Raw genomic sequence first — 26769 nt, 5'->3', positions numbered from 1 at the left:
CCCAGTTGACATGCCATTGGGTCAGGGTAGGGAGCTCAATGGTTCTGTGTTGTCTTGAGGTGTCAGGGACCCAATCCCTGCCCATGGGTGCAAATATTTGCAAAACCAAGCTGGGATTTTGTCTGCCCTAAGATGACTTTGAAGGGCTTTGCCACTCCTGGTCCCCTCCCACTGAGTCACGATGGAGACTGAGGTGTGAGTTGAATCATAGAATCGCTAAGGTTGGAAGAGACCTCTAAGGTCCCCAAGTCTAACCCATCCTAAGCCCATCCCACCGTGCCCACTGACCACATCCCTCAGTGCCACATCTCCATGGTTCTTGAGCACCTCCAGGGATGGTGACACCACCACCTCCTTGGGCAGCCTGGTGGCGTTCTCTGTGCCCAAGGTGTGTGAAGTAGAAGAATGAGGATGCCACAGAGAATGTGCTTCTCCTGCCCAAATCTCACATTTTCTCTGGGCTCTGCCAGATAAAAGCTGAAAGTGAGGGAGGACAGAGGAGGGTAAGAAGACCGATCTGCCGCATTCGTTATTCTCTATGCAAAGAACATCAAAAGCACTAATGGAAAAGGCTTTCTGTATTTTTCATCAAAGCACTTGTTAAGATTTGGCAGGCTGATTTCTTATCGGTGAAATATTTATGAATGGAGAAGGTTTGGGAAAGTCAGCAGTGAGTGCTGCCTCCCTGTGTTCGTAGTGGTCTTTCCAGCCCTAATGGTTCTACCCAAGTTGGATATTAGGAAGGATTTCTTCTCTGAAAGAGTGGTGATGCATTGGCACAGCTGCCCAGGGAGGTGGCGGAGTCACCATCCTTGGTGGTGCTCAATGTGGAGATGTGGCACTGAGGGTTGTGGGCAGTGGGTTGGGATTGAACCTGGTGATCTCAGAGGTCTTCTCCAACCAACCACTATGATTCTATGACACAGTTGAGTACATGCGATGGTGATGAGTTGATGGTTGGGCTAGATGATCTTAGAGATCTCTTCCAACCATATTGACTTTGTGATTCTGTGACTGCATTTGGGGGCTGCTCACTGTGCCCATTGAGGTTGGAGGGTGATAGGAGGGGACCACTCCTGCGTTGTGGAGCTCTGGGCGCATCTGCAGTGCATGGAGAGCATCACAGCTCTTTAAAATTTAAAGCAGTGCTGCCATCCGAGTGTGGTGTGCTTTAAATATAGAGCCTTTGAAATGCGATCGCTTTGGTCATCGAAGGATGGGAGCTGAAACGATATGAATATTTATAGCATGCAAATGAGCACCAAGCAGGAGTGCGCAGGGCTGGGTGAGTTGTTGGCCGTTTCAGAAAGTTGCCTTTAATTTCAAGATTTGACCAGATGTGGGGGTGGATAAAGCCCATAAAGATAAGGCCACTTGTCACATCTTCCTGGTGCATTTCTACCGAGCACCGAGCTGCCCGGCAGCACTACCCAAATAACATTAATAATTGAGGGCTCAGCCTGGGCTGTGCTCAGACAGCCATACCCTGCGGGCAGACGTCCCTGCTGGCACCTGGTGGGGTGGCACAGTCTCCACGTGCAAGAGGGAGGAGTGGGTGCAATGCTTGAGCGAGCACAGCAGGAGCTGTCTGTGTACCCAGGCTGTTATTGGCGGGCAGGTCCAGCTGGGGTGGAACAAAAAGAAATGGCCAGATGCAGCAGAAGTGGGGCTGCTTTAATCTATGTCTATATATACATATGTAAATACATCGGATTTATCATTTTTCACTTTATTTCTTTTTGATCGACTGGTTGTGTGGTGCTGTTCTCTGCAACCCATCTATAGGTGGTGGGATGTCTGTGCCAGCTGATACATCTTTTTGCCGGCACTATTTAAGATATCCTACATCCTTCCCCAGCCATCTCTCAACAGAAGGGACATCTTGGCTGACGGCAGGGGCAAAGAACTGACTATCCTGGCTCTTGGTCTCCATGAGGGTGCTGCTGGGGTGGAACTGTTCTGAAAGGAGAGCTTCCAGTGGTGCTCCTCCAATAGTTAACCCAGCAGTTGGCTCATCCAACAACTGGATAATCCAACAGTTGGAGGAGGACTGAAAACAGCGCTCCTCGAAGAGCAGAAGCGCACTGATGGGCAGGGAGGGCCATCGGTCTGTAGTGAGTGCTTTTGCTGTACGTCTGAATTTCAGCTACAAGAGCGGGCTTTAATTTCTTCTACGAGGACAGTGCTCTGAAATTGAGCCCGTGTGGTGGCAGTGCCGTGCCTGATGGCTGCAGTTTAGGTTATATATTTGTTTGAGGCGAGAGTGGTCGCTGCCGAACGCCTGATGTAATGAGCACTGCAGAGCCTGCTCTGAAGATGAGTGCTTTCTAAGTTGCTGTAAAACTGGAGGATAAAAGAAATCAGGCTCATCTTTCTCCAAGGGCTATAACATCCCTTAAGGCTTAATTCTGCTTCATTCTTTGCCTGTCCTATGTAGGCTGTGCTGTTACGGTTGCACCGATCACAGCTGGTCTGTGAATATAGAGGAGCAATTGAGGTCTGTGCTCTCTCTTTTCCTTTCTTTAAGCCATCATTAATGCAGCACTGCATCAGCTGGGGAGCAGCAGGCAGGATTGGAGCATGAGGTCTGGTTTTGGTTGTTCACTTCTCTGCAGTTTTGGGTTGAAATAGCAGCCCATTGGGGCAGGTTCATGTGCTGCTCGGTGTGCTGGGGACCTGGGCAGGAGGTGTCATAACTGAGGGGGTTGAGATGGTTTGGGGTCATCATCAGCCTTGCCTTATGCATGAGATACGGATGTCTCTGCTCATTGCAGGGGAGTTGGACTAGATGACTTTTAAGGGTCCCTTCCAACTCAAACCATTCTGTGGTTCTGGGAAGTGAGAAGGGACATCCTAACCATGGGGCCATCCTAACCATGGGGATATCCTGCCATGGGGCCATCCTAACCATGGGGCCATCCTTCCATGGGGACATCTGCCAGCCCTGAGTGATGCCTCCATGCCTTGTTGCTCCTCCCATTCCCATCTTTTCTCCAGCCCTTCCTCATCTCCTTTTCAGACAATCCCCTTTTGAGGCAGGGAACACAATGAACCTCATGTATGTCAGTACTTGCACTGGGGAACCACTCAGGCAGTTTCATAGCAGTCACCATCTCCTTTCACTGACCTTTCGTTTCTTCAGTGGATGGAATATTTCCTCTTCAGTATCTTCTGCAGTCTTCGTTTCAGCCTCCACTTATTCCCTTACCACTTTCTCTGCCCTCTAACCTTCCCATTTTGCATCTCCGTGGTTTCTTAAGTGCTCCCCCCGGGGGGCTGCTGGTGTTGTCCTGCCTTGCAGTACTACTGAAGGGCACAATGGACAGTTGAGCACACTAATTTCTTTTAAGAGAGCTTCGCTGCATAATTGCACATGTCTAGAAGCAAAATGCATCCCGTCTGTTTTCTTCCTCTCTAGTATTTTATTCCGTTGATCCCAGCACTTCATTGCAAGCTGGTAGGTTCCTTGCAAGCACCAAAGAACAAAGGCAGAATTGGTCGTGTTCAGCAGCCTTGGTAGAAAGAGAGGTCGAGGCCACTTTTTTAATGGGGAGAAAGAAAAAGGATTGGATCTTCATTAAAGGGAGTTTCAGAGCAGTAAGCAGATTTTGTTGCTCTGGTGGTCCTCCACAAAAACCAAACTCTTCTGGAGCTGTTTTGGTCCTCTTTGCCCTCTGCATGCCACGCATTCCTTGTGTCCGGATGCTCTGGTGTCTGCTCTGTCTCATTAGTTCCTCGTGACCCTGCTGGCTCCGTGCCATTTTCCTATTGCTTTTTCTCCTTGGAGGAATTCCCCTTTTCCTCCCAGATTCCTGCATTCAGCGTTCCGTTGAAGTGGGAAGGATTTCGGTCGGTGGTGCCTTGCTTTTGGAGGCACCCGGCGTGGTTCTGCAAGGACACCGTACCTAAGAGCTCCCACTTTGGGTATATTAGAGCAGTATTTTACGTCTTCATGATGACAGAGTGGAGACCACTAAGCAGGTAAACACTGAAGCCACAGATATTCGTCCTTGCAAAGCTCCCTGGGCGGTTCATGAGGGAAGGGGAGATGCATTGACTTGGACAGCTACTTATAGAAAACAGATGTGCAAAGTTAGAAAACACAAGCAATAAATCTGAAGCCGTATGGCAGCACTTTCATGAGTGTTTAAGAGTCACGGCCGGCCGTGAATGGCTCTCAGTTTCTCTTCTGAAAGAGGAACTCACTGTCTCTTGTAAGGCATGGAAGTGGCTTTGTTTGCCCTCGCCCCTCAACCTCCACTCCTCTTAGGTGGAGAAACCCACGTCCTACAGATGTGTAGTGAAGGGTCTGGGGGTGTGTGTTTGGGACAGTTGTATGGTTTTCCCATCTCGTGGTGCTGTCGCTGCCTGGAGCTGGCATTCACACGGATGGCTTTCACCTCTACTAGCGTTGGGTTTTAAGCAGTTGCAAAGTTGAGTTTCTTGCAAAGAAAGGGCCGCTTGGCTTCATGGAGCTGTTCTGTAGGGCTGGGGGCTTCCTGCCCCCTCCAGACCCTCACACCGTGGCCATCCTGGAGGTATTTTCAGGAGTGCATCCTTTCTTCCATTCCAGATCCAAGCTCTTCCCCTTTCTCCCCTTCCCCAAGCTTATAGAGGATTTCCAAGATACCCATTCTTCTCATCATAGACGTGTCGGGTTTTGGGTTTTTTTGTTTCTTTTCTTCACGCCCATCTAAAAACTGCTTTTCAAGCAAGATATGGGGCTCAGTGGGCTGTGCAACCTCTGCATGGAAAGCCAATCCTGCAGCCCTCCGCCTCCGCTCAGCGCGTGGCATCAGCTCCACTGAAGTCTTTTATAGGGGAGCTTAATGAGTTTATCGGTTATTGTCTTAAATATGCCTTGTATGAAATCGGAGTCTTCTCCCACAGTATCATAAGGAGATTAAAAAGAAAGCTCGGATTTATGGGAAGCAGAAAGTGAATACGTTTGAAACCTGAAGAAAGGCTGTAGAAAAGGATCATGAGCAAGTGTATTAAACTTAGGATCCCAGTTTAACCCAATGATTACCATTCACTGGGGCTTAGTTTCTTTCCCATAACTTGAAAAGAGTGGAGCCAAGGAAGGGGAGAAATACGTTGATATAAATGGAAAAAAAAAACACAACTCCATCTACTTAATTAGAGCAGTTCACATTTCCACTGCCCTATCCTGCCCTATCCTGTGGTTAGCATTGCTTTGCCACATGGCTCGCCCTCTTGCCCCAGTGATGGAGCAGTGGTAGAAACCCCACTCGTAGTAGGGGTGACCATGGTGTCAGTCCTTGGGATTCTGGCATTTCTTTGCACATGTCCCAGCAGTCTAATGTCCCTGCTGCACCAAGGTTTGCTCATTGGTTCATTTCCTTCTCCCTTATTATGTGCTGCTGCAGCCTGACCGACCATCCAACCCATTCCTTATCCACCGAATAGTCCAGCCTTCAAATCCACATCTCTGCAATTAAGAGAGAAGGATGTGGCATGGGACCATGTCAAAGGCCTTGCACGAGTCCGTGTAGGCAACATCAGTTGCCTTCCCTTTGTCCACCGATGCTGTCACTCACTCATAGCAGACCATCAGATTGGTCATACACGATCTGTCCTTGGGGAAGCCATGCTGGCTGTCTCAGATCACCTCCTTGTCTCACATGTAGGGTCAAGAGTTGAGTGTAAGGGTCTTAGGAGGGCTGCATGGTTAACACTGACAAACCTCGTGGTATGGCCATGCACAAAAGGGCCATAAGGTAATGAAGGGTGCTGGCTCATCCAGGTTGCTCTGGAGATGGGGTGTGTGTGGCATGCTGGAGAATGGAAGCACATTAAACAAGGAAGCAATGACACCTCTGCCAAATTACCTGTTCAGATGATCACAGTAATTACAACAGGAGAGATGGATGAGGATAACAGACCACCTAATAGCACAGGTGAGGCTGTAATTTACTGAATGGAAGACCTTTAGGAATGTGCAGGGCTGAGGACTTGGGGGGCCTTGGGTTGGGGTTGGAGCTGTGGGTCATTGGCGGAGGTCTGTGGGGTTTGGTGGGACCAGCAGTTCCTGGTTCTGCCCTTACAGAGTCTGCTTGCTTTGAAGTTTTTTGGTTTGGTTTGTTTGGTTTGGGGTTGGTTGTTTTTGTTTTTTTTTATTTTTGCAGTGGAAATGGTAGCAAGAAGTGGAAATTGTGCTGTTCAGAAGTCAGGGCTTCTCATGGCAGTTGGCATCGCTGAGCGTTGTTTGTACTGATTGCAGCAGAGGCAATTAAGAGGCTCCCACTGCTTTCACTGGGGGCTTTCCCTGTGTAAGGAGGCTCAAAGCAGAGGGGGGGACTATTATGGGGTATAAGCACGGCACGGGCAAGAGGACAGGGTCTGCAGGCAGCTCGCAGCCTTGTAGAAGCTTATTTCCAGCTGGCACGGCGTCTAACCAAGTACCAAGTGCAGCTCTCCAGCAGGTCCCATTGGCTTTGCAGCACGTGTAGAAGGAGATGGCATCCCATCTTATCCCAAACCCTGCAAGTGGGGCCGGACTCTCCCCAACGGGTCTCATTGCAGAGTCTGGTTAAAATAAAACCATAGAATGGTTTGAGTTGGAAGGGACCCCTCAAGGCCAACTGGTCCACCCCCCCTGCACTGAGCAGGGACACCCACAGCTCCATCAGCGCTCAGAGCCCCATTCCCTGACCTCGGGTGTCTGCAGGGATGGTGTGTACACCAACATGTTGTTATCCTGCAGCACATCTCCAAAGCCCATCATTCCCAGGCGCGCGCCGGCGCTCGTTGGGTGTTGGCGTTGAAGGGGAGCCAAGGGCTCAGTCCTTGGCTGTCGGGGCGTCACTTCGTTCCCAGATAGGAAATAGTTTCCTGAGTTTCCTGGCAGTAGCTCACAAGTGTGAAATGTGAGAATTGAAGGCGAGTTGTAGGAAGTTAACTCGATCGCTTGGCGAGAGAAGGGGGCAATCCAGTTTTCACGTGCTTTTTAAATCAGTGTAATTTTATCCCAAGGGAAAGAGAGCGGCAGCAAACGAGTTTGGTTCTCAGTGCATTGACACGTCCCTTACTGCTCCTGATGTCTTTCACATCCCTCTTTGAACACGATATTCCTCAGCGGCCCTTTAGGACCTGAAATCCTGTTTGGGCAACGTAAGAGCTGGCGGAGCTGGGCATTTCTCATTCAGTAGTGTGGCTGGGAGAAGGTCAACGTGCAAATCACAGAGTGGCTGAGGTTGGAGGGGGGACCTCAGAGATCATCCAGTTCCAATTCCCTGCCGTGGGCTGGGTGCCAACTCATCCAGCCTGGCCTTGAATGCCTCCAGGGATGGGGTATCCATGGTACAACCCAACCTCCCCGTGCTTATACTGCAGTATCCGTTCTCTCTTAAGCAGCGTTGCTTGCTGGAGTTTCAAAATTCATGTTTTATTGAGCAGAAACATGAATAGGCATTTGTCTGCTCCTGTAATGCTGCAGAATTCTTGGGGGGGAGGGGGGGGGGGAAGCCAGCAAAAGTGCTGACTCTGCCCAGCAGAGCTGTGTTGCTGTGAGCAGAGCATACCCTGCTGGGACTCGTGCATCATTAAGGTCACATGAAACCCGTGAGAGGTGGTGGGGTGGAGTTGGGAAGAGCTGGAAGGGAAGCTGGGGCAGAAGGGCTTTGGGTGTTAATGAGGCAGAAATCACTCATTGCTTTGGGAGATGAAATGTGGCCGTGGTGCCGTGCTGGGTCATGGGGGGCTCTCAGTCCTATGGGGGGGTTCGGCCGGGATGGGCTCCGTGACCGGAGCAGCGCTCAGCCCCTGCCAGGAGATAGCAGTAGCAGCATGCTGGGCCTCTTGTTTGCACTAAGCTGTTCATTTTGCTGCTAAGGGATTTTAGAATCTCTTTGGCTGAATGGAAGCGGCCGCCGAACCTCTCCGGGTGTGAAATTCCCTCCTGTCTGTGTTGTATCTGCTACACACACATATATATAGATCCATAGAATAAGCAACACGCCTATGATTTGCTATTGCTGCATTTACTGGATGCACATGCATTTGCAGACAGGGAGCACGGGGTGCATTGCTCGGTGCATGGGAAGGCACAGCCCGGCTGTGGGGCCAGGTCAGAACAAAGCAGGAATACCAAAAGCTTTCAGGAAGGCTCAAACCCATTCTAATATTACTAAACACCGTAATCCTGTGAGCCTTGGCTTTGTAATGCGATAATGAGTTATTAAAGGCTGAGGCAGGGTATGGTGGGGAGGGGGAAGCCGTGGTTTGGGGTCTCGTCTTCCTTACAGGGAGCAGCTGAGCAATGTGTTGGGTTCTCCTCCATCCATACGATGCTGCAGCAGTTTTCCAGCCACCTCTGCTTGGGATCAAGTGCTGTTTTGTTGTTGTTTTTCCTGCCAGTGCTGTGTGTTTATTCTTGCTATTCTGGATCTTCCCCATCTGCTTCTGGACTGATCCTTCCCGAGGAATCAGCTCTCTTAAGTGCAAAGGAAGGGAGGAAAATCAATTTCCATCAGCTGGACGGTGCCCTTTGATTTATTGCTGCTGGAGGAAGAAATTCTTTATCTCGTGCTCCTGGAAAGGATTGCTTCGGTGTTTGTTATTAGGGGGAGATGCTGGAACAGCCCCAGTTCTCCAAACCCTGATATTTTGATAACCTTTACCAAAGGACATCCACACTCCTGGTGTTATTGCAAGAGCTCTCTTTTACCTAAATACTCATAGGTAATGCTTACTGCTAAGTAAGTAAATGAGCCTCAGGATCGTGCAGAAGCTGTATTTGTGCAGAAGCAGAGCTACCCAGGGGCATTAACAGCAGCACAGTGACGTGGGGTGGAGCCAGGTCAGTGCCATCCCAAAAGCTCCCTGCTGGCAGGCAGTGAGATTGGATGGTGTTTTGGCAATCAGTACCTGGTGTGAGGTGTGGGCAGAGCAGCAGAGCTGCCCAGCACTGTGTGCAGACACGCATTGCTCACCGGCATGGTGCTGCCCTGACAGCAGCCTGCTACAGACAGACAGACAGACAGACAGACCAGGGGTCCAACTCTTCCCCACTCGCACGATGGGCAATGGTGCTACTGCTCGTTGCAACCGATTCAGAAGGTCATTTCCTGTGTCAGGCTGGGGATTCCCAGCCCCACAGATAGAAAACATCACTGCACAGAGCGGAGGTGTTCCTGCATCCTCTTTGCCTTGCAGCCCAGGCAGGTCAGCGCGTGGGGATGCATTGCCCCCCTGCCATGGGGGTGGATGTGAGTGCTTTGATTGATGTGTGTGGCGGGTTCCCCCCTCCTGTGCCCTCCCACTGAGGTCTGTGGGAGGTGGAGTTGTGATGAATATAGGGCCGTGCTTTAATTACCCCTAATTGCTATCAAGCAGGTTAGTGGCCAAGTGAGCAACCGCAGATGCCCAGCTGGCCTCATTTGTTGGCAAGGAGAGCGACCCTCTGCCCTGGCACTGTGATTAGGGCTAATTTGATGCTGGAAGTCTCCTTGATGGCAATGAGGGGCAAGTTGTGGTGCAGCTGCTCCGTGGGCACCGTTTTTGCAGGGTGGCTGATGTGCAGGTGGTTTATATGTGGGCAACAGCAGCGCTGCATTGCAGCAGTTCAGGGAACGGAGCAGAATCCAGCTCGCCTCAAAACCACTTAGTGTCAAAATGAGCCTGCCTCTCCTTTCAGTTGCTCTGATAGCATTTATTTGGGCGGCTTCCTGGCACATCGGGTCTTTGCATCATCCATCAGTTTCATTCCCTCTTTAAAGGAGCGAAATAGAAAAGGGAAGCTGAGTGATAGGCAGCAGGGAGCACGCCTGGGGCCATGCAGCCGGAGGCACGACAGTTGCCTGGAGGAGAGCCTGGGGTGGTCCTTCCCCCAGCAGCAATCCTGGTTGCTTTGGGGTAAATCCCACTGTGCTTTGAGCAGCAGTTTCCATAGACTCATAGAATGGCCTGGGTTGAAAAGGACCACAATGCTCATCCAGTTCCAACCCCCTGCTATGTGCAGGGTCGCCAACCAGCAGCCCAGGCTGCCCAGAGCCACATCCAGCCTGGCCTTGAATGCCTGCAGGGATGGGGCATCCACAGCCTCCTTGGGCAACCTGTTGCAGTTTTCATAGATGGATGCTGGGCTTTGTGAATTGGGAGCATTTCCCCACTGGCAATGCAGGATGGGTTTGTGTGGCTTCTGCTGAATATGCCCAGTAATGCTCATTGGGGTTGTGTAGAGCCCAACCAAGGACCAGAACTTTGCACGTGTGCTACGGAGCAAGTTTCTTTCTCCAGGGTTCTGCAGTGTAAAGCCATTGCATGACTCAATAACGTTCTTAATATGTAGTGGGCATGGTGGTGATGGGCAGATGGACATGACCAGGGAGGCTGTGGATGCCCCATCCCTGCAGGCATTCAAGGCCAGGCTGGATGTGGCTCTGGGCAGCCTGGGCTGCTGGTTGGCGACCCTGCACATAGCAGGGGGTTGGAACTGGATGAGCATTGTGGTCCTTTTCAACCCAGGCCACTCTATGATTCTGTGCTGTAATGGTCTTTTCCAACCCTAATGATTTTGTGATTGCAATTCTGCCCTGGGCACAAAGAGCCTTTCCACATGGGCATCCCCATTGGGGCTGTGGTGTATGGGGGTCAAACGGAGTCGTTAGCGTTGTTGCGGTGTTAATTATTCTCAAAGTGAAAGGTTAACTTGAAGTTGTACGGCTTGGGGTTGTGCAGAAGGCGTTGGGCAGAGCACAGTGCAGTGTGTTTGTGCAGGGGTGTTTGGGTCTGCTGGGCTCTTTGTGGTCTTGTTCCATCCCAATGAAACTCTGGGGTCTTTGTGCAGAAGCAGGAGCCTCCCTTCTCATCCCAGATCCTGTGCTGGCCCCGAACACCATCATTTCTGGCCAACAGCCACAAGGCTGTGTGCCCATCCGTAGTGGCCTTGGAGACACAGTCCCTCCTGGCTGCCCTTGTTCAGGGTTTGCTCATCCTTGTAGATCCAAATCTCCCTTGTAGGACCAGGAAACTTTCCATCGGCGAGCTTCACTGCCTTCTGGAAGCCAAACTAAGAGCTAAACTCAATGTCTCTCGTATTGATTTTGCTCATGGAGCCTTCATTAGAAAGCAGGAAGGTCGGAGATTCATTGAAATGAATTATTGAAAATGTCATACCTTACATTTCCTCCTGGTGTGCTGCACTGGAGAAAGCAAAGCGTGGCCTCCTTCCCTATGATACAGCAGCTTTTTTATCTTCTTCTTCCCCCCCCCCCCCCAATAAATCGTTTCCAGCCACCAGGCGTGCTTTTACCACTGTGCAATAACTCAGCCCACATCAGCTTTCTGCCACGGGTCTTCCAAGAGCAGCCCGAATCAATAGGTACAGCAAAAAGAAGGGAACCAGAAGCAATGGGGCAAGTGTGGGAAAACAAAACGCATCCGTGGGTTTGACTGATGGAATTGGAGGGCTTCCTTTTTAAAGGCAACGATGTGCAGATAGATGGGATCCGGCTACCCAGCCCTACGGTGCTCCACGAGCACAGAGCCCTGCTTTCACCGCATGGGGTTGGTTTTTCTGCTGCTTGTTGTTGTTGTTGTTGTTGTTGTTTCCTGGTGCACCCAGGGGAGTATTTCAACAGTACTGGGTTGAATTATGGGCTGCCTTCCTCCCTGCAGCACAGTGGTGGCAGAAAGGTGCGGTCCCACATTGGCTCCGTGCCTGGCTGCCCTCCAGCTTTGAGCGTGCAAAGCAAACCCAGCAACGCGACCAATGCATGGGAGCTGCAAACCTTATTTCCCCAGGACGTCCGTATGCAAAATGCCTTTGAATATTTGCCCTGCTTGCTGGCACAGGAGGAGCTGCCGTGGTGCTAAGAAGAACTGCAGTGTGTGGACGGCGTGGGCTCGATGCTGCCCAGCTTCCATCGGAGGAAGGCTGTGGTCGATGCGCACTGATGAGCAGCCCTGATGGCTATTGATCTGTTGGTGCTGCCCTTGATTAATCACCTGGGTTTGGGGTTCTTTGTGCATCCTGACGTGGGATCACATCTCCCCAGTACTGCTTGCAACGAAGGGGGAAGGCGGAGTGAGCGTGGATGTGCCCAAGGGGTGGGCAGTGCAATGGGTTGAGCTTGCAGATGTGTGACCTCTCCATGGGCACTTCCCAAACCAGCATGCAGGTGGCCGAGGTGCAGCCCCATACCCCACTCACCCCTCTGTATGTTAAGCATTGCTCCCAGCTGCAGCTGCTGGCACGGAGCTGGAGGAAGTGCACGGCTTTCCCTCCGAGCTTGTTTGAATGAGGCTTTGTAGATTGCAATCTCCCCTTCGTCGCAGTGATAAGGTGAGAAGGGTGGAAAGGAAGAAGCCCCAAACAGCCCTCGATTGCTGTGTGCCCCCCCAGTTCTGCAGAGGAGGGGGGAGTGAGAATGCAGGTCGGTTCCTGCTGGGTTGGCCCCCCCCATGATTGAGGTGCTCTGCCCCAGTTGGCATCGGCCAGCAGTGGGATGGGGATGTAGTTAAGTGGCTAATGATGCTAATGAGCTGGGATTTACGAGGGGAGCTAAACACAAAGGGGTTTAGGCATTGAACCAGCTTAGGTGCTTGTGAAAATCCCACTAAGCTCTGCAGTTCCTGCCTCGAGGTGATCCCCGGCCCTTTGCCTGGACAGCAACGAGGAAATTCAGCCATACCATCCCCAGGACACCAGTAAGGAAAATGGGTTTTTCTTTCCCCACCCTCGGCACAGATCTTCCCCTAATCCTCACTTACTCAGTCCCCTCCAGCATCTCCCTTTCTTGTGCCATTTGGCTGCAGCGACGGCCAAGAAAACCAACCCTGGCACTCTCCTCCTACCCCATTCAGAGCACCCTCAGCCTGCAGGTTGGGAATACAGCTCCGTCAGCGCAGCTCCAGCCCCCACATCTCCCCATTCTCATGCCCAGAGCTCTCCTTTGCACGCGGGGTTTGGTAGGTTGGGCTTTGCTGGGTTGGTTGGGAGCAAACTCACCTGCAGCACAGCTCTGTGCACGGCTCCCGTTGGGTTGCAGAGCCCACGGGGTGTCTCTCAGAGGCACTTGGCAAACAAATGAGCGAGGAAGAAACACAGATTGTGTTTGCTAATGGAGCACGACTGCCAAAGAATGCACAGACCGTCATTCAGCGCGAGGGAAATTCCTCTCTGGGAGGCGTTTGGGCTGAAAGGCTCAGGGTTGCACTGCGTGTTTTGCTCACTGCACGTCGCGTGGAGGTGCTGAACTTGGAGCCTCGGTGTTTGCTGCCCGTGCATGGTTCCCTCTGGTGGGTATGCATGGTTTAGTGGGCACGGTGAGGGTGGGTCGATGGTTGGACTGGGTCTGAGTGGGCTTTTCTCCAACCTTCATGGTTGTGTGGTTGCATGGGCATCATTTCGGGGCTGGTGAGCCACAAACACCGACCCTATGGAGATGGGAACCTCAAACACCAACCCTATGGAGATGGGAGCCACAAACACCAACCCTATGGAGATGGGAGCCACATACACCGACCCTATGGAGATGGGAGCCATGAACACCAACCCTATGGAGATGGGAGCCACATACACCGACCCTATGGAGATGGGAGCCATGAACACCAACCCTATGGAGATGGGAGCCACATACACCGACCCTATGGAGATGGGAACCTCAAACACCAACCCTATGGAGATGGGAGCCACAAACACTGACCCTATGGAGATGGGAACCTCAAACACCAACCCTATGGAGATGGGAGCCACGAACACCGACCCTATGGAGATGGGAGCCACAAACACCAACCCTATGGAGATGGGAGCCACGAACACCGACCCTATGGAGATGGGAGCCACGAACACCGACCCTATGAAGACGGGAGCCACATACACCGACCCTATGGAGACGGGAGCCACAAACACCAACCCTATGGAGACGGGAGCCACAAACCCAGTTGGAATTGGGTGGAATGGGGCTCTGGGATAGCAGAGATGGGGCAGGGGGAGGTGGTTGGACATGTGGGCACAGTGGGGATGGGTTGGTGGCTGGACTTGGTGGTCTCAGTGGTCTTTTCCAGCCTGTATGATTCTGTGCTGCTGCGCTCAACCATCTGTTGCAAAGAGTTGGGTTTTGTTAGGCATGCTTGCTCTTCCCCCCCACCCTCCCCCTTCTTCTTGTGCTGGGTGTTAAATTAAAACGTGGTTTTGATTTCAAACAGTTCAAATTAAAATGTCTCCATGTAGAAAACCCTCCGCGGACTATAAATTATGCAGGAGAGGACTGTGAATTATTCAGAAGTGGAACAGCACTGGAAACCCCTCCAGAAAACAGAAAGGCAATGGGAGGGCAGCCTGCAGGACCCGGACCCAGCAGGGCTGGAAATGGGCATCACCAGGAGATGCTGAGACTCAAAATGGGGTTTTTTCTTATGCTTTTCCCATTGCTGTTTCCAAACAGGCAGTGGATGTTTGGTTTCCCTTCCCCAGAAAAGCCCTTTGGATATCTAAAATGAGGGCTTTTTGTTGATATCTATGTGGTTGGCTTTGCAGTTTGCAATGGGTTTGGATTCGGGGTGGTGCCAAAGGTTGGGCTCGGTGGTCCCGGTGGGTCCCTTCCAACTTGGGGTCTTTGGTTCTTGGACCAGGTTGGAGCAGGCTGTGAGCAGCCTGATGGAGCTGTAGCTGTCCCTGGTCACTGCAGGGGAGTCGGATGGATGTCCTTTAATGGTCCCTTCCAACTCAAAGTCCTGCCCTATTTGTGGCTGCGGAGGAGGGGGGTGTCTCTTTTTGACCCCATAGCCCTGGATGCATGCTTTGCTGGTGCTTAAGGGCTCTCTGAGGTGTTTTCCATGTTTCCAGTGTTCTCAGCCTCTTTACTGACTTGAGATTGAGGGTAGCACAATGGGATATTTGGGGTAAGGGATGCTATAATGGGATATTTGGGGTAAGGGATGCTATAATGGGATATTTGGGGTGAGGGATGCTATAATGGGATATTTTTGGGGTAGGGAATGCCATAAAAGGGGATATTTGGGGTAGGGGATGCTATAATGGGATATTTGGGACGGGGGATGTTACAATGGGGTATTTGGGGTGAGGGATGCTATAATGGGATATTTGGGGTAGGGGATGCCATAAAAGGGGATATTTGGAGTAGGGGATGCTATAATGGGATATTTGAGACGGGGGATGTTATAATGGGGTATTTGGGGTGAGGGATGCTATAATGGGGTATTTGGGGTAGAGAATGCCATGAAAGGGGATATTTGGGGTAGGGGATGCCATAAAAGGGGATATTTATGGTAGGGGATGCCATAAAAGGGGATATTTGGGGTAAGGGATGCAATAAAAGGGAATGTTTGGGGTAGGGGATGCTATAATGGGATATTCGGGACGAGAGATGCTGTAACAGGATATTTGGGGTAAGGGATGACATAACATTATATTTGGAATAAGGGATGCTATAATCGGGGCAAGGGATGCTATAATGGGATATTTGGGGTAAGGGATACCATAAAAGGGGATATTTGGGACAAGGGATGTTATAACATGACATTTGGGATAAGGGATGCTATAATGGGATATTTGCCATCCAAAAACCAAAATTGGAGGAAAACAGGCAATTTTTATGAAACGTGACCATTGGGGCACTGTGTAATGAGAAGAGCTGGGGGGGAAACAGTTCTTTTTAGGAAGCTGTCTCTGCCCTTTTGAGTTGTGATAGCATTACCCCCATTGGAGTAATGCTATTTCAGGATCCGGCCCAGCACTGCAGAAGCAGCACCGGCGTGCTGTATTTTCCTCCTCCTTCGCCTGCGATCATCACACCCAGAATTTCCAGACAGATTTTGGAGGTTAAAACTTCCCCGCACAGCCCAGATTGTTTCCCTCTCAGCTGTCATCTCGGGACGGTTCTGTTTGCTTTCAGATGGCATCAAATGTTTGGATTCCTGCAGGGGCTGTGGTGCGAGGGTGAATCTCATGCACACAAATAAGCTTTTGTAAAGAGGGCTTTTTTAGCATTTCAGTGCATGCTGATCTGCAGCGTAGCACCGCTCCTTTGCAACCCCAACCTGTTGCATTTCTAGGTGTACATCTGCTCCTGCTTGCACCGAGTTGGCTGCATTGCGTTCGCTCCTTTGCTGCTTTTCATTCCAAATCCCCACGTCGCCCTGCTTGTTTTTGCTGTTATTGGCCTTATCTCCCCAGTAGAACAATATTATTGCTGGGGAGGTGCCCGGCGCAGGGCAGAGCTCCAGAAGGTGCATGAGATGAAGATGTCTGCGAGGAAACAGCAGGAAAAAAAAACATCATTAGAAGTAATGAGTTGAAAACTTTCCTCCAGCAAGCATCGCTGCTCTGTCTCATGGAGTTTGCAAACAAAAAATACTGCATTTCCCTCCATCTTAGCTGCATCGCTCTGCTTCCCTGCATGCTCTTCTTCTGCTGGATGCAGTCATAGAATGGCCTGGGTTGAAAAGGACCACAATGCTCATCCAGTTCCAACCCCCTGCTATGTGCAGGGTCGCCAACCAGCAGACCAGGCTGCCCAGAGCCACATCCAGCCTGGCCTTGAATGCCTGCAGGGATGGGGCATCCACAGCCTCCTTGGGCAACCTGTTTTTAGGCTGCAGCACAGCACATCCTATGGGGCTGCAGTCCTGAGCTCAGCCCCTGCCTCCTGAGCCCTCCTGCACCCTGCTCACGCTGCAAGCTTTGCTCGTGCTCCTGCAGCTCCCTTTTAATTGCATCATATTGTTCTGCTTCTCCGCACCCGGTGCGAAGCGCTGATAACTTTGTCGGAGCTGCAGCCTGGCAGAGGGAGCAGAGATTAATAAAAACCTGTCACTTTTATTAACTTTGCAATCTAGTGCATCACTTAATTCCAGGCAGGCGCTGACCGCAGCGCTCGGAGCTGTAAGCGGCTCTTTCTGTCTTGGTGCAGAGCAGCTGTGCAGGCGCACGCGTGGTGCCTTCATTGCTCACTGCAAGGGGATGGGTGTCTGAGAAGCACGTTTTGGGGCTGCACAGCATGCTCTCGGGGTCAGCAGTTCTCCCCAGGGTTTGTTGGATAGGCAGAGAAAGCTGCAATCGGCATCTCTGAGCTGCCCAGATGTGCTCCAGATGTGATGCGTGGCAGTGGCCTCGTCCCCTTGTCCTTGCTGCATGCTCTGCTGGGCTGGATGGGAGTGATGCAGTCCCATAAGGCTTCCCTAAGCATTCCCTCCTGCCAGAGCCCGGGCTGCCCCAGCTCCTGGTAGACACCTATAGAAGATGCTGTTGTTGGCTGTCTCCATTGCCTTGGTGGAGGGTTTGGTCTGGAGAAAGATGGAAGTAACCCAGTGGTGGGGATGGCGTTGTGATGGAGTGATGGAACTCTAAACCCTTGGATATTCCAAGTAGAGCTTCCAAATACGTGGTGGCTTTTCTTCTATAGCAGAGTATGGAAAGTACACGGTGGTCATTTGATGCATGGAGTGGAAGCATTCTATTTAGGGGCAAGGGAAGGTGAAACTGCACCATGTGCCCTGGATTCTTTCTCAAATGCATATCTTTAAGACCAGAGATGCCTCCGTGGTCTTTTGGAGAGGGACATTCCTTGGCATGGGCTGGAAGGGGTGTTCTGGGGTCTTCTAGGAGCAGGCAGAAGATGCCCATTGAATCCTGTTGTATTTGTGCCAGATGTGGCACAGCCTGAGCGCCCTGTTACCATTTAGTTTTTTGGCTAAGGCCTCGAGAGCAGCCACAAATCAATCAGTCAAACCAGAAGCAAACCAGACAAGGCCCAGGCTGTTAAACAGGTGCCAGCCCTGCAAACATCAGCATGGGTGGCACTTCCCACTGCTGGCCCGTCCTGCGCCGTTGAGTCGATCGTTGTCTTTTTAGCAGCAAGGAAGCAGCCCGAGTCGTGCTTCCCATCTCTGTGCTGCACTGCAGTTATTTTTATCTGTTATATATTGTTCTCGATGGAATTATTCTGCCCCCAGCCTGTAGATAAGGGCTGTTGCTAAACGAGCGTGAGCTTTTTCCTTGAAAGCTAAATCGCTGCCTTGCAGGTTGCTGAGTGAGGAGATGCTTTCTGCTTCCCCTCTGCATCATCCTGGGCTGTTTTTGGTGTTGTAACACCCCTCGGAGCAGTGCGAGGCGGCAGTGAGGGTGCATTTAGGGCTGTGCCTCTCTTGTGGGTGCTCTGCTTAACAAACAGCAGCTTTTCAGAAGCTGTTAGCGTGAGCCATTAACTCTTCCTTTTAATTATTCAGCTCGCCTGCTTTAAATTTTGGTTTAAATGCAGCTAATAGGCTTTGTGGAGGAGGCTCCGACCTCGGCTGGTCCCTCCCTGGAGGAGCCCACATGGTGCCTCACCAGCTGATCACTTTGACTCATTATCTCACATCTTCCTCCAGCTGATGGATGGCTCTGGACTGATTTATGAACATCCGTGGGTGGGTGCAGCAGACGGGAGGGGGACACGGCGCCTTGCAGCCCCATATGGCAAAGCAGAGCAACCCCAGCCACCGTGTCCATTTTGTTGTGAGTTCTGCAGATAGCCCCGAATTGTCTTGTAGCATCGTTTTGAGTCTTGTGCACGTTGCTCTGTGTGGTTGATGGCTGGACTTGGTGATCTGGTGGTTGGACTAGGTCATCTGATGGTTGGGGTTGGTGATCTGGTGGTTGGACTACGTCATCTGATGGCTGGACTTGGTGATCTGATGGCTGAACTAGGTCATCTGGTGGTTGGGCTTGGTGACCTGATGGTTGGAGTAGATGATCTTAGCGTTCTTTTCCAACCTTAACGATTCTATGATTCTGTATCCTGGTGGGAGGAACATGGCCATCATGTTTGTGTTGGGTCTGCAACAACCCAGCTGCAACACCTGGCCCCAAGACGATAGGGGATGGCAGCCAGAGTTGGTGTTTTCAGGGGTATTTGTGCTGGGCTCCCACCCCATGCATGGTGGCTTGGGTTGGAAGGGGCCCCAAGGGACATCAAGTTGTGCTGATGTGGTTAATGAATAGGGGTTGCTAGAATTGTTTATTTAAAACTTTCTGGAAGCAAAATGAAATATATTATTAAAAAACAGAAACCTTAAAAAAAGCAACAACATCTGGTTAGTAAAGATAGTGCCCATATTTGGAGTTGAGCTGCCAACCTTCAACCCCATTAAAATCATGGATGCAACGGAGGATGCAAATGAGCCTGGTGCTTTCTGGAACGGGGACACATCTTTGCATACGTGTGCAATGGTTCACCTCTGCAGGTGGTGTTCTGCTCTGCCACTTCCACGCGTGCAGCCGGTCCCATGCAAACATTCACAAGAGCACAGCCTCAGTGTGTAGGGACTTAATTACACGTTGCTTATTAGAGATGGCCCGTCGAGCGTGGTGGTTCAGCAGCCGAGGCGGCCGCTTTATCGCCTGTTTGCAGGAGTTGTGCACTTTCTTTGTCATCATATATGGTAATGTATGCACTGCAGCACGGCGTGGGGCGAGATTCGATGAATAATGGAAAACCCGGAGTAATGTTGAATCTATATTGGCCATGCTTTTCCCCCAGCAGTTGTCTTTAAAAGGAAAATATTAATTCTGGGGGCTCAGAGCTGTTTTAGAGCATCTCGGTCTCTGCAGCAGGTGCAGTTTGTTGCAAAGCTGCAATGAACTGTTTGCCAGCACGGGGGCTGCAAGACGTGCCATTGCGATGGCCACTTTGTGTCCCCGGGGCCATGCTGCTGATTTGGGCTCTGGTAGATCCGCAACACGACCTACCAAAAAACATTCCCAAGGATGTGCTGGTTGTTGGTTGGACTTGATGATCTTAGAGGTCTTTTCCAACCTTAACGACTCTGTGGTTCTATGATTCTGTGAGATGGTTCAGTTGGCATGCTTGGTGATGAGTTGACAGTTGGACTTGATGATCTTAGAGGTCTTTTCCAAGCTTAACAATTCTGTGGTTCTGTGATTCTATGACATGGTTAATTGGCATGGTTGGTGATGGGTTGACAGTTGGACTTGATGATCATAAAGGTCTTTTCCAACCTTGATGATTCTGTGGTTCTATGATTCTATGGCATGGTTTACTTGGCATGGTTGGTGACGTGTTGACAGTTGGACTGGATGATCTTAGAGCTCTTTTCCAACCTTAACAATTCTATGATTCCTTTCTTTCCTGCCTTCCTTCCCCAGTTGCTGTCAGTGAATGCTAATTCGGATGGATAATTTCTATTTGTTTTCTTTTTTGCTTTAACCAAATCCCTTCTATTTTGATCTGTACCATTTATTTCCGCGAGCCATTATCTCAGTGTCATTACAGCGTTTTAGCGGCTGAATGAAAACATCCGAAGGAAGCCAGAAGTTGTTAGGCACAACATTCTGTGATAACAACCATAATTCTCATGATTAAAAAAAAAAAGGAGAGAGAGAGAGAAAAAAAAAAAAATAAGAAGTGTGATGAGTTCGGGAAACAGCACAAATGGAGGTGTCGTTGTGAAGTGACACCACGATGTTTGTCCTCTGTGGTCACCAACGCTGTAATGAGGAGTTCTGCAAGTGAATGTCAGTGGGGAGGGCTGGGGGTAAAAGCTGCTTTTTGTCTGTTTATGTGGATTTTATGATTTCTGTTTGGGTTTTTTTTGTTTGTTTTTTTAAGAAGGGGAAGGTCAATGTTTGTGTCCTGGGTAGGGGTGTGACAGAGATGTTTCTCTGAATGACGTGATTTAGTGGCATGGTGGCGTTGGGTTGATGGTTGGACTTGATCTTGGTGGTCTTTTCCAACCTGAACAATTCTATGGAAGGCAAGGTTTGGATTTGTGCTCTGAACAATGGTTGCAAAGCCTCCTGGCAGTGCTCAGGTTGCTGCCATCGGGTTGGATATTAGGAAAATCTCTTCTCCAGGAGAGCAGTGATGCGTTGGCACAGGGAGTGGTGGGGTCACCATCCATGGAGGTGTTCAGTGTGGAGGTGTGGCACTGAGGGATGTGGGCAGTGGGCGCGGTGGGGTGGGTTGGGTTGGGTTGGATCTCAAAGGTCTTCTCCAACGTTCATGATTCTGTGATTCAGGAACATGAAAGCAGCAGTGACTGCTTCCTGCAAGAGAAAAGATGAGTTACAAAAAGGAGAAGCAAGCAACTCTCCTTCTGAAACCTCTCCTTTTATTTGAAACGATGCAATCCAGTGGGAAAAGAAACTGAAAGCAACGCTGGGGGTTTTCCCCTGCCAGCCCTACCTATGCCCCTGTGCTGTTGTAGCTGCATTTCATCAGCTGCTGTCCTTGAGAGGTCCTGGAGGCTCAGCCCTTGGGGGATGGACGGTGCTGAGGCTGAGGTTCGTGGTGACCCCGGTTGTGCAGGGCTGTAGGAGGAGGTGGAGGAGGAGGTTGGATCATGGAATCATTAAGGTTGGAAATGACCTCTCAGATCACAGGGTCCAGACCACCATGCCCACCAAGCCTGTCCCTAATAAAGGTGCTGGTGTCCCAGGGTTCATTTCCCCGCTGCATTTCCAGCAGCAGCACAAGAAGCGTTGCTTCAGCCCCTCACTACACTCCAGCATTCAGCTTCAGCATGAAGCAGCCCGCAAGCCAGACCGATAGAATAAAGCAGCATTGCACTACAGAAAATCAATCCCTTCCCATTGCATGGGACGACAGGCACCCTGCCCTCCCGTGCCTCAGTTTCCCCACCCAGCTCAGCCCAACGTTCCTTTCCGCCTCCTTTCGGGGCCTTTTTGCTTCCTTTGCTTTCCTGCCCGGCCAGGACAAGCCACTCCTCCGACGGGTGACATCAGGCTGGAGCCCAGCGGGGCCCTGCATGGCCGCCATGCAGCGGGGAGTGGGGACACGGAGGGGGACAGCAGCGGGGAGCGGGGGAACGCGGGGGAGCGTGGGACGAGCTGGCTGGAATCCCGCGGGTAAGGGCTCAGAGATTGGGGGTGGGGATGGAGGGGGAGGGGGGTCGCTCGGGGGAGTCCGTCCCCGCTTGGTTTGTAGCTGTTTGTTCTCTCTCTATATATGTATATATATTTTTTTAGTTCTTTTATTTTTTTCATTGACTTCTTCCTTCCCGCGGCCGTTCCTTCGCGCTCCTTTCTATCCCGTCCCTCTCTGCCTTTTTGCCTTGTTTGTTTTCTGCCCGCTTCCTTTCGCTCCCCGCGGGAGGAAACAAAAACCAAACCCTCCCCGACTCTCCGCTCTTCCCCGACCCCCAATGCTCCGTGGGGTTCCCCCACCTGGGGGGGGGATCACCGCAATGCCACCCCCTCCATCCTCCTGCCCTCCCCTCCTCCGTGTGCTGCATGGCTGTTAGTGGGCTTTGGGGTTATATCCCGGCACTGGAGGTGCCCCAGTGGTCACGGGTGGGCTCTGCAGAGTGCCACATCCTCAGGGTTATCCCAGCGGCGCTGCTACGGGGGTGGGTTTGGAGCCGTCCCAATGGCAAGTTGGGGGTGGGCACGATGGGTTTGGGCAGGCGTCGGGGTCCTTCTGTAGGTCAGAGTGTGTTTGGGGCTCTCCAAAGGAGCGTAGCCTGGAAATTTGGTGGTTTTCCCCCATTATAGTGCCTGTCGGGGCAAGGGGGGAGAGGGGGCACGTGGATGTTTCCCACACCAGGGCTGCTTTGGGGTGAACCTTCCCCAGGTACCCCAAGTCAGACCAAAGCAGAACCATCCGAGCCATGGGGTGCTCTTGAAGTACGAGCTGGACTCATCCCTAAGTCCTTCAATCACTGCTTTTCTCTGATAACCATTCTTCATCCGTCCCAGGGGGAGATGTACCCATGTATGTGTGTGTGTGTGTGTGTGTGTGTGCATATACAGAGGTCTGACAGCACCTTGGAAGTTCGCTGCTGTCAGCTGAGGTAGAACAAACAGCCAATTGTTTCCATGGCTTTCATCAACGGGTCCAATTGGATCCAATTGAGCCAACGAGGCAGTGCTTAAATTGGTGCTTGGGTATGAAAGGCAGCCGTGCCCAAATGCTGGGTTGGAGGCGTTCGCCACGGATGCTTCCAAAAAATTAAATGAAAATTATTAATTAAAAAAAAAAAAAAGAATCTTTTATTTATTATGATTTGCACTGTCTATTAGCACGCTAATCGGTGCTCAGAGCATAAAGGGTGGAGAACGCGGCGGTGCCGTGGATGTTGAATGCTATCAGCTCAAATATAATTAACAGCCAATTATTTCGTGTGCGGATGGCAGTTTTCATCAATTAGGAGGCATTTAAGTGGCGTTGGTGCCTGGCTGCTCTGGGTGCTGCAGTGGGAGGAGGGAGCTCCCTGTGTCCCCATTGATTGCATTGCTTCGTTGTGGGGTGGGGATGAGCCCACCCAGTGGGGCAAAAAGGGAAGAGGGCAAAAAAAATGAGGTTAAAAAGGAGAGGAAAAATGCACTGTGGGGGCTTTTTGCATTGGGGTTTGGCCATAGGGAGGTGAAGCAGAAGATCCTGTGATGCTGTGAGGAGGGGGGTGGGATCCTTCCAGCACTGTTGGGTTGAATCTGAGCGGGTTTGGGTTAAGGCAGAGATGGATGCTGTGCAGTTGGGTTTGGGGCAGCATCTCTTGGTGGGGTTGTAAGCTGCTCCCAGTGGCGTGTGGGGACCTGGAACATTCATTGAGACACTTAAGCTGGGCATAGAGCATGGTGGGGTTGGTTTATTTCCTGCTAAAAGGTTTCTCCCAGCATCCAAGCAGCTCCCAGCATGACTTCTACTGCTTGAGCATAGCAAGAGATACAGGATTTATCCCCCAGAACCTTCAGTTTATGGGTTGTACTTTGGTCCATGTATAGAGACACCATTAGATGGACAAATAGAGATACATAACTGGGCTGTACGTTGTACTGTATGGATATGCCATTGGGTAGAGATGGATACAGATAGATGGGTAGGTGTTATATATACATATGTCCTTGGGTGAGCCATCCTTGCCATGGTTTGGGCTCCTTCTCTCCCACCAATCAAACTGTGCATCTCTGTAGGAAAGTCACTCTGTAGGAAAGATAAAATAAGTTCTGCTGCTTGCCAAGATGACCAGCACACTGGTTTGGTCTCATGTATTTATTGCATCCTAGATGGGACCTGTAGATCTCATAGACCTCACTGTACGTCTGGATTCCAGCCTGAGACCTTTAGTTGGGATGGTTGGACCAGCGTTGCCCGTATCCAAGTGGGGATGCAATAGGCACCAAATGAATCCTGTTGGGGGTTTAATCAGCTGATGGCACGGCTGGCAGAGGAGCTGGTTGGAGTTTCATAGGATGGGGCCTGGGTTGAAAAGGACCACAATGCTCATCCAGTTCCAACCCCCTGCTACGTGCAGGGTCGCCAACCAGCAGCCCAGGCTGCCCAGAGCCACATCCAGCCTGGCCTTGAATGCCTGCAGGGATGGGGCATCCACAGCCTCCTTGGGCAACCTGTTCAGTGCGTCACCACCCTCTGGGTGAAAAACTTCCTCCTCATATCCAACCTAAACCTCCCCTGTCTCAGATTAGAACCATTCCCCCTTGTCCTATCACTATCCACCCTCATAGACAGTTGAACGTGTGTGGTTAATCATTGGCCATGGGGCTGATGGCTGGGGATGTGAGCAGGGAGAAACAGCACAAGGTGGGCCGGGGTGGGCATGGAAGGAGAAGGAATGGATGGCAGTGGGACCGTGTGGTTGGTTGCTTGCCAAAATGGAGGAAGTGGGATTTTTATGGCATTTGGGGTGGTAAGGACATGGGACTGGTCATGTGCAGAAGTGTTGGGAAGGGGATTTTAATGGGGTTTGGGGAGGCAGGTCTGTGTGCAGGAAGGAAGCTCCCCACTGCACCCAGGCACTCAGCTGCGTACCGATGACCTTTGGCAGTGCACACGTTGGGTGTCTGCTCGGCCGGGCCTTGCTTGCACTGCACAAACCCCACTGTGTTCCCCCTGATTTCCCACGTGCTGGAGGCCAAAAATGTGCATTTCTCCTGCCCTTTGGGAAATGGTAACGTGGGCAGAGCCGAGCTGTGCTCCTCGGACACCGATTTATCCAGGCTTTTTGTGAGAGCTTCAAGAAAGCACTCTGGACTTCACTGAAATCCCCAGCCCGCAGCTCGAATGTTCCTCGTTAGTGACTTTATTGCTAAATAATTTACAGAAGGAGGCCTTGCCAGTTTTCATAAGAGAAGCATTTCAAGTATGCAAGGCAGATTTTATGCCTTCCCGGAGCAGCTGCTGGCTCAGGGATAGGGGACCAGCACCACGCCAGCTCTGCCCCATTCATTCTGCACCTATAGGGAAGGTGGGAGGCAGCAGTGCAGGTGGGGCAGGGACTTTTTCTTCCCAAAACAAACCCCAAATTCCTATATTGCATGGCCAGACGGTGGGGAAAGGACCCACACGCACGCTGTGGGCATTGGTTTTATGGCTCCTATTCACGTGTTGCTTCCTTCTCCCCAGCGCTGCTGCGAGAGGAGGTGGCCCAGCTGCAGGAGGAGGTGCACCTGCTCCGGCAAATGAAGGAGATGCTGACGAAGGAGCTGGAGGAGACGCATGGCAGCAAATCCCCCGAGGTGCTGTCGGCCACCGAGCTCAAGGTGCAGCTGGCGCAGAAGGAGCAGGAGCTGGCGCGGGCCAAGGAGGCTCTGCAGGGTAAGGGCTGCCTTTGCCTACAGGGCTTTATTCCACGCATCCCGTAACCCCGGGGCAAATTAGTTAACGAGGGAAGGAAAAGCCATCCTTTTTATTTGGGTGATGGGATGTGTTTTTGTGGTGTGGGGTTGGATGCACAAGCAGAGCATCTCCAGCAGGCTGGGAAATTGGGCAAGTCGGGCACAAAGTCAGCATTGTGCAGAGAGAAACTGAGCTGAAATGCAGCTGGAAAGTACCGTGAGATGGGTTTGGTTCAGGTTTGAGCTCCTTGGAGCCACTGGGGAAGGAAGCAGAGCATTGCTTGTCGATGCACGCATTGTGCTGCATGCATCCTCCTGCATGGAGCTTGCTGCACGCCCCGCTGAAGGGTTGTGCTGCAGGACAGAACCTGATGTTGTAGGCTTTCCTCCTCCAAAAAGCACTTCTTGGTGAATGAACAGGAGTAAGTGAAGGCAGGATGGTGTAAGGGTAAGGGTAAGGGCACTGTGTGGGGCTGTGGGGAAGGGAAAGGGAAGGGAAGGGAAGGGAAGGGAAGGGAAGGGAAGGGAAGGGAAGGGAAGGGAAGGGAAGGGAAGGGAAGGGAAGGGAAGGGAAGGGAAGGGAAGGGAAGGGAAGGGAAGGGAAGGGAAGGGAAGGGAAGGGAAGGGAAGGGAAGGGAAGGGAAGGGAAGGGAAATGGTAAGGGAAGGGAAATGGTAAGGGAAGGGAAATGGTAAGGGAAGGGAAATGGTAAGGGAAGGGAAATGGTAAGGGAAAAAAGAAGGGAAGAGGAAAAGGAAGGGAAGAGGAAAAGGAAGGGAAAGGGAAGGGGAAAAGGAAAGGAAAGAGAAAAGTTAAGGGAAGGGAAAAGGAAAAGGAAGGAAAAAGAAAAGGAGGGAAAGGGAAGGAAGAAGAAAAAGCATCCCTGGCCTGTGTTTTCAGTTTTATTGCTCTTCGATGATGTGCAAATAAAACAAAGAGACTTCTTTTGAGTTTTTTACTACATTCTGAGGGTTGGAAATGGTTCTTGGGAGCTGCTTGAGCAGGTTGGCTTGCCCCCTCTCCATGGGAAATCGTGGTGTAGTTGCATGCAAAAACCCAAAATGCTGCAACTGAGCAGCCAGCTTTCCCTTCACTGCCAGCATGGGTTGAGAATCACGAGTGTTGGAAGAATATCGTGGTGTTTTGCTTTCGCTCAGTTGGGCTTTTCTTGGTCAGCTATAGGAGCC

At 51.3% G+C, this 26769-nt stretch overlaps 1 protein-coding gene across 4 annotated transcripts in view; it reads left to right on the top strand.

Annotated features, from left to right (window-relative positions):
- Nucleotides 1-26769, top strand: part of KAZN (kazrin, periplakin interacting protein) — a 52628-nt gene that overhangs the window by 17341 nt on the left and 8518 nt on the right. For 2 of the 4 annotated variants that reach the window (XM_025142591.3, XM_004947494.5), the window contains exons 1-2: nucleotides 21732-21856; nucleotides 25371-25562. In XM_025142591.3, the coding sequence (XP_024998359.3) occupies nucleotides 21757-21856; nucleotides 25371-25562 (292 nt within the window). In that variant the 5' untranslated portion in view covers nucleotides 21732-21756. Of the gene's footprint in view, nucleotides 1-21731; nucleotides 21857-25370; nucleotides 25563-26769 lie in introns of those variants that run through there. The other 2 variants (XM_046903289.1, XM_015297197.4) reach the window with 1 other exon arrangement.

Source organism: Gallus gallus, chromosome 21 (genome assembly GCF_016699485.2).
Source record: "Gallus gallus isolate bGalGal1 chromosome 21, bGalGal1.mat.broiler.GRCg7b, whole genome shotgun sequence".
NCBI classification, from domain to species: Eukaryota; Metazoa; Chordata; class Aves; order Galliformes; family Phasianidae; genus Gallus; species Gallus gallus.
The sequence above is the reverse complement of the archived record's forward strand: the minus strand, read 5'-3'. Positions and strand labels throughout refer to the sequence as shown.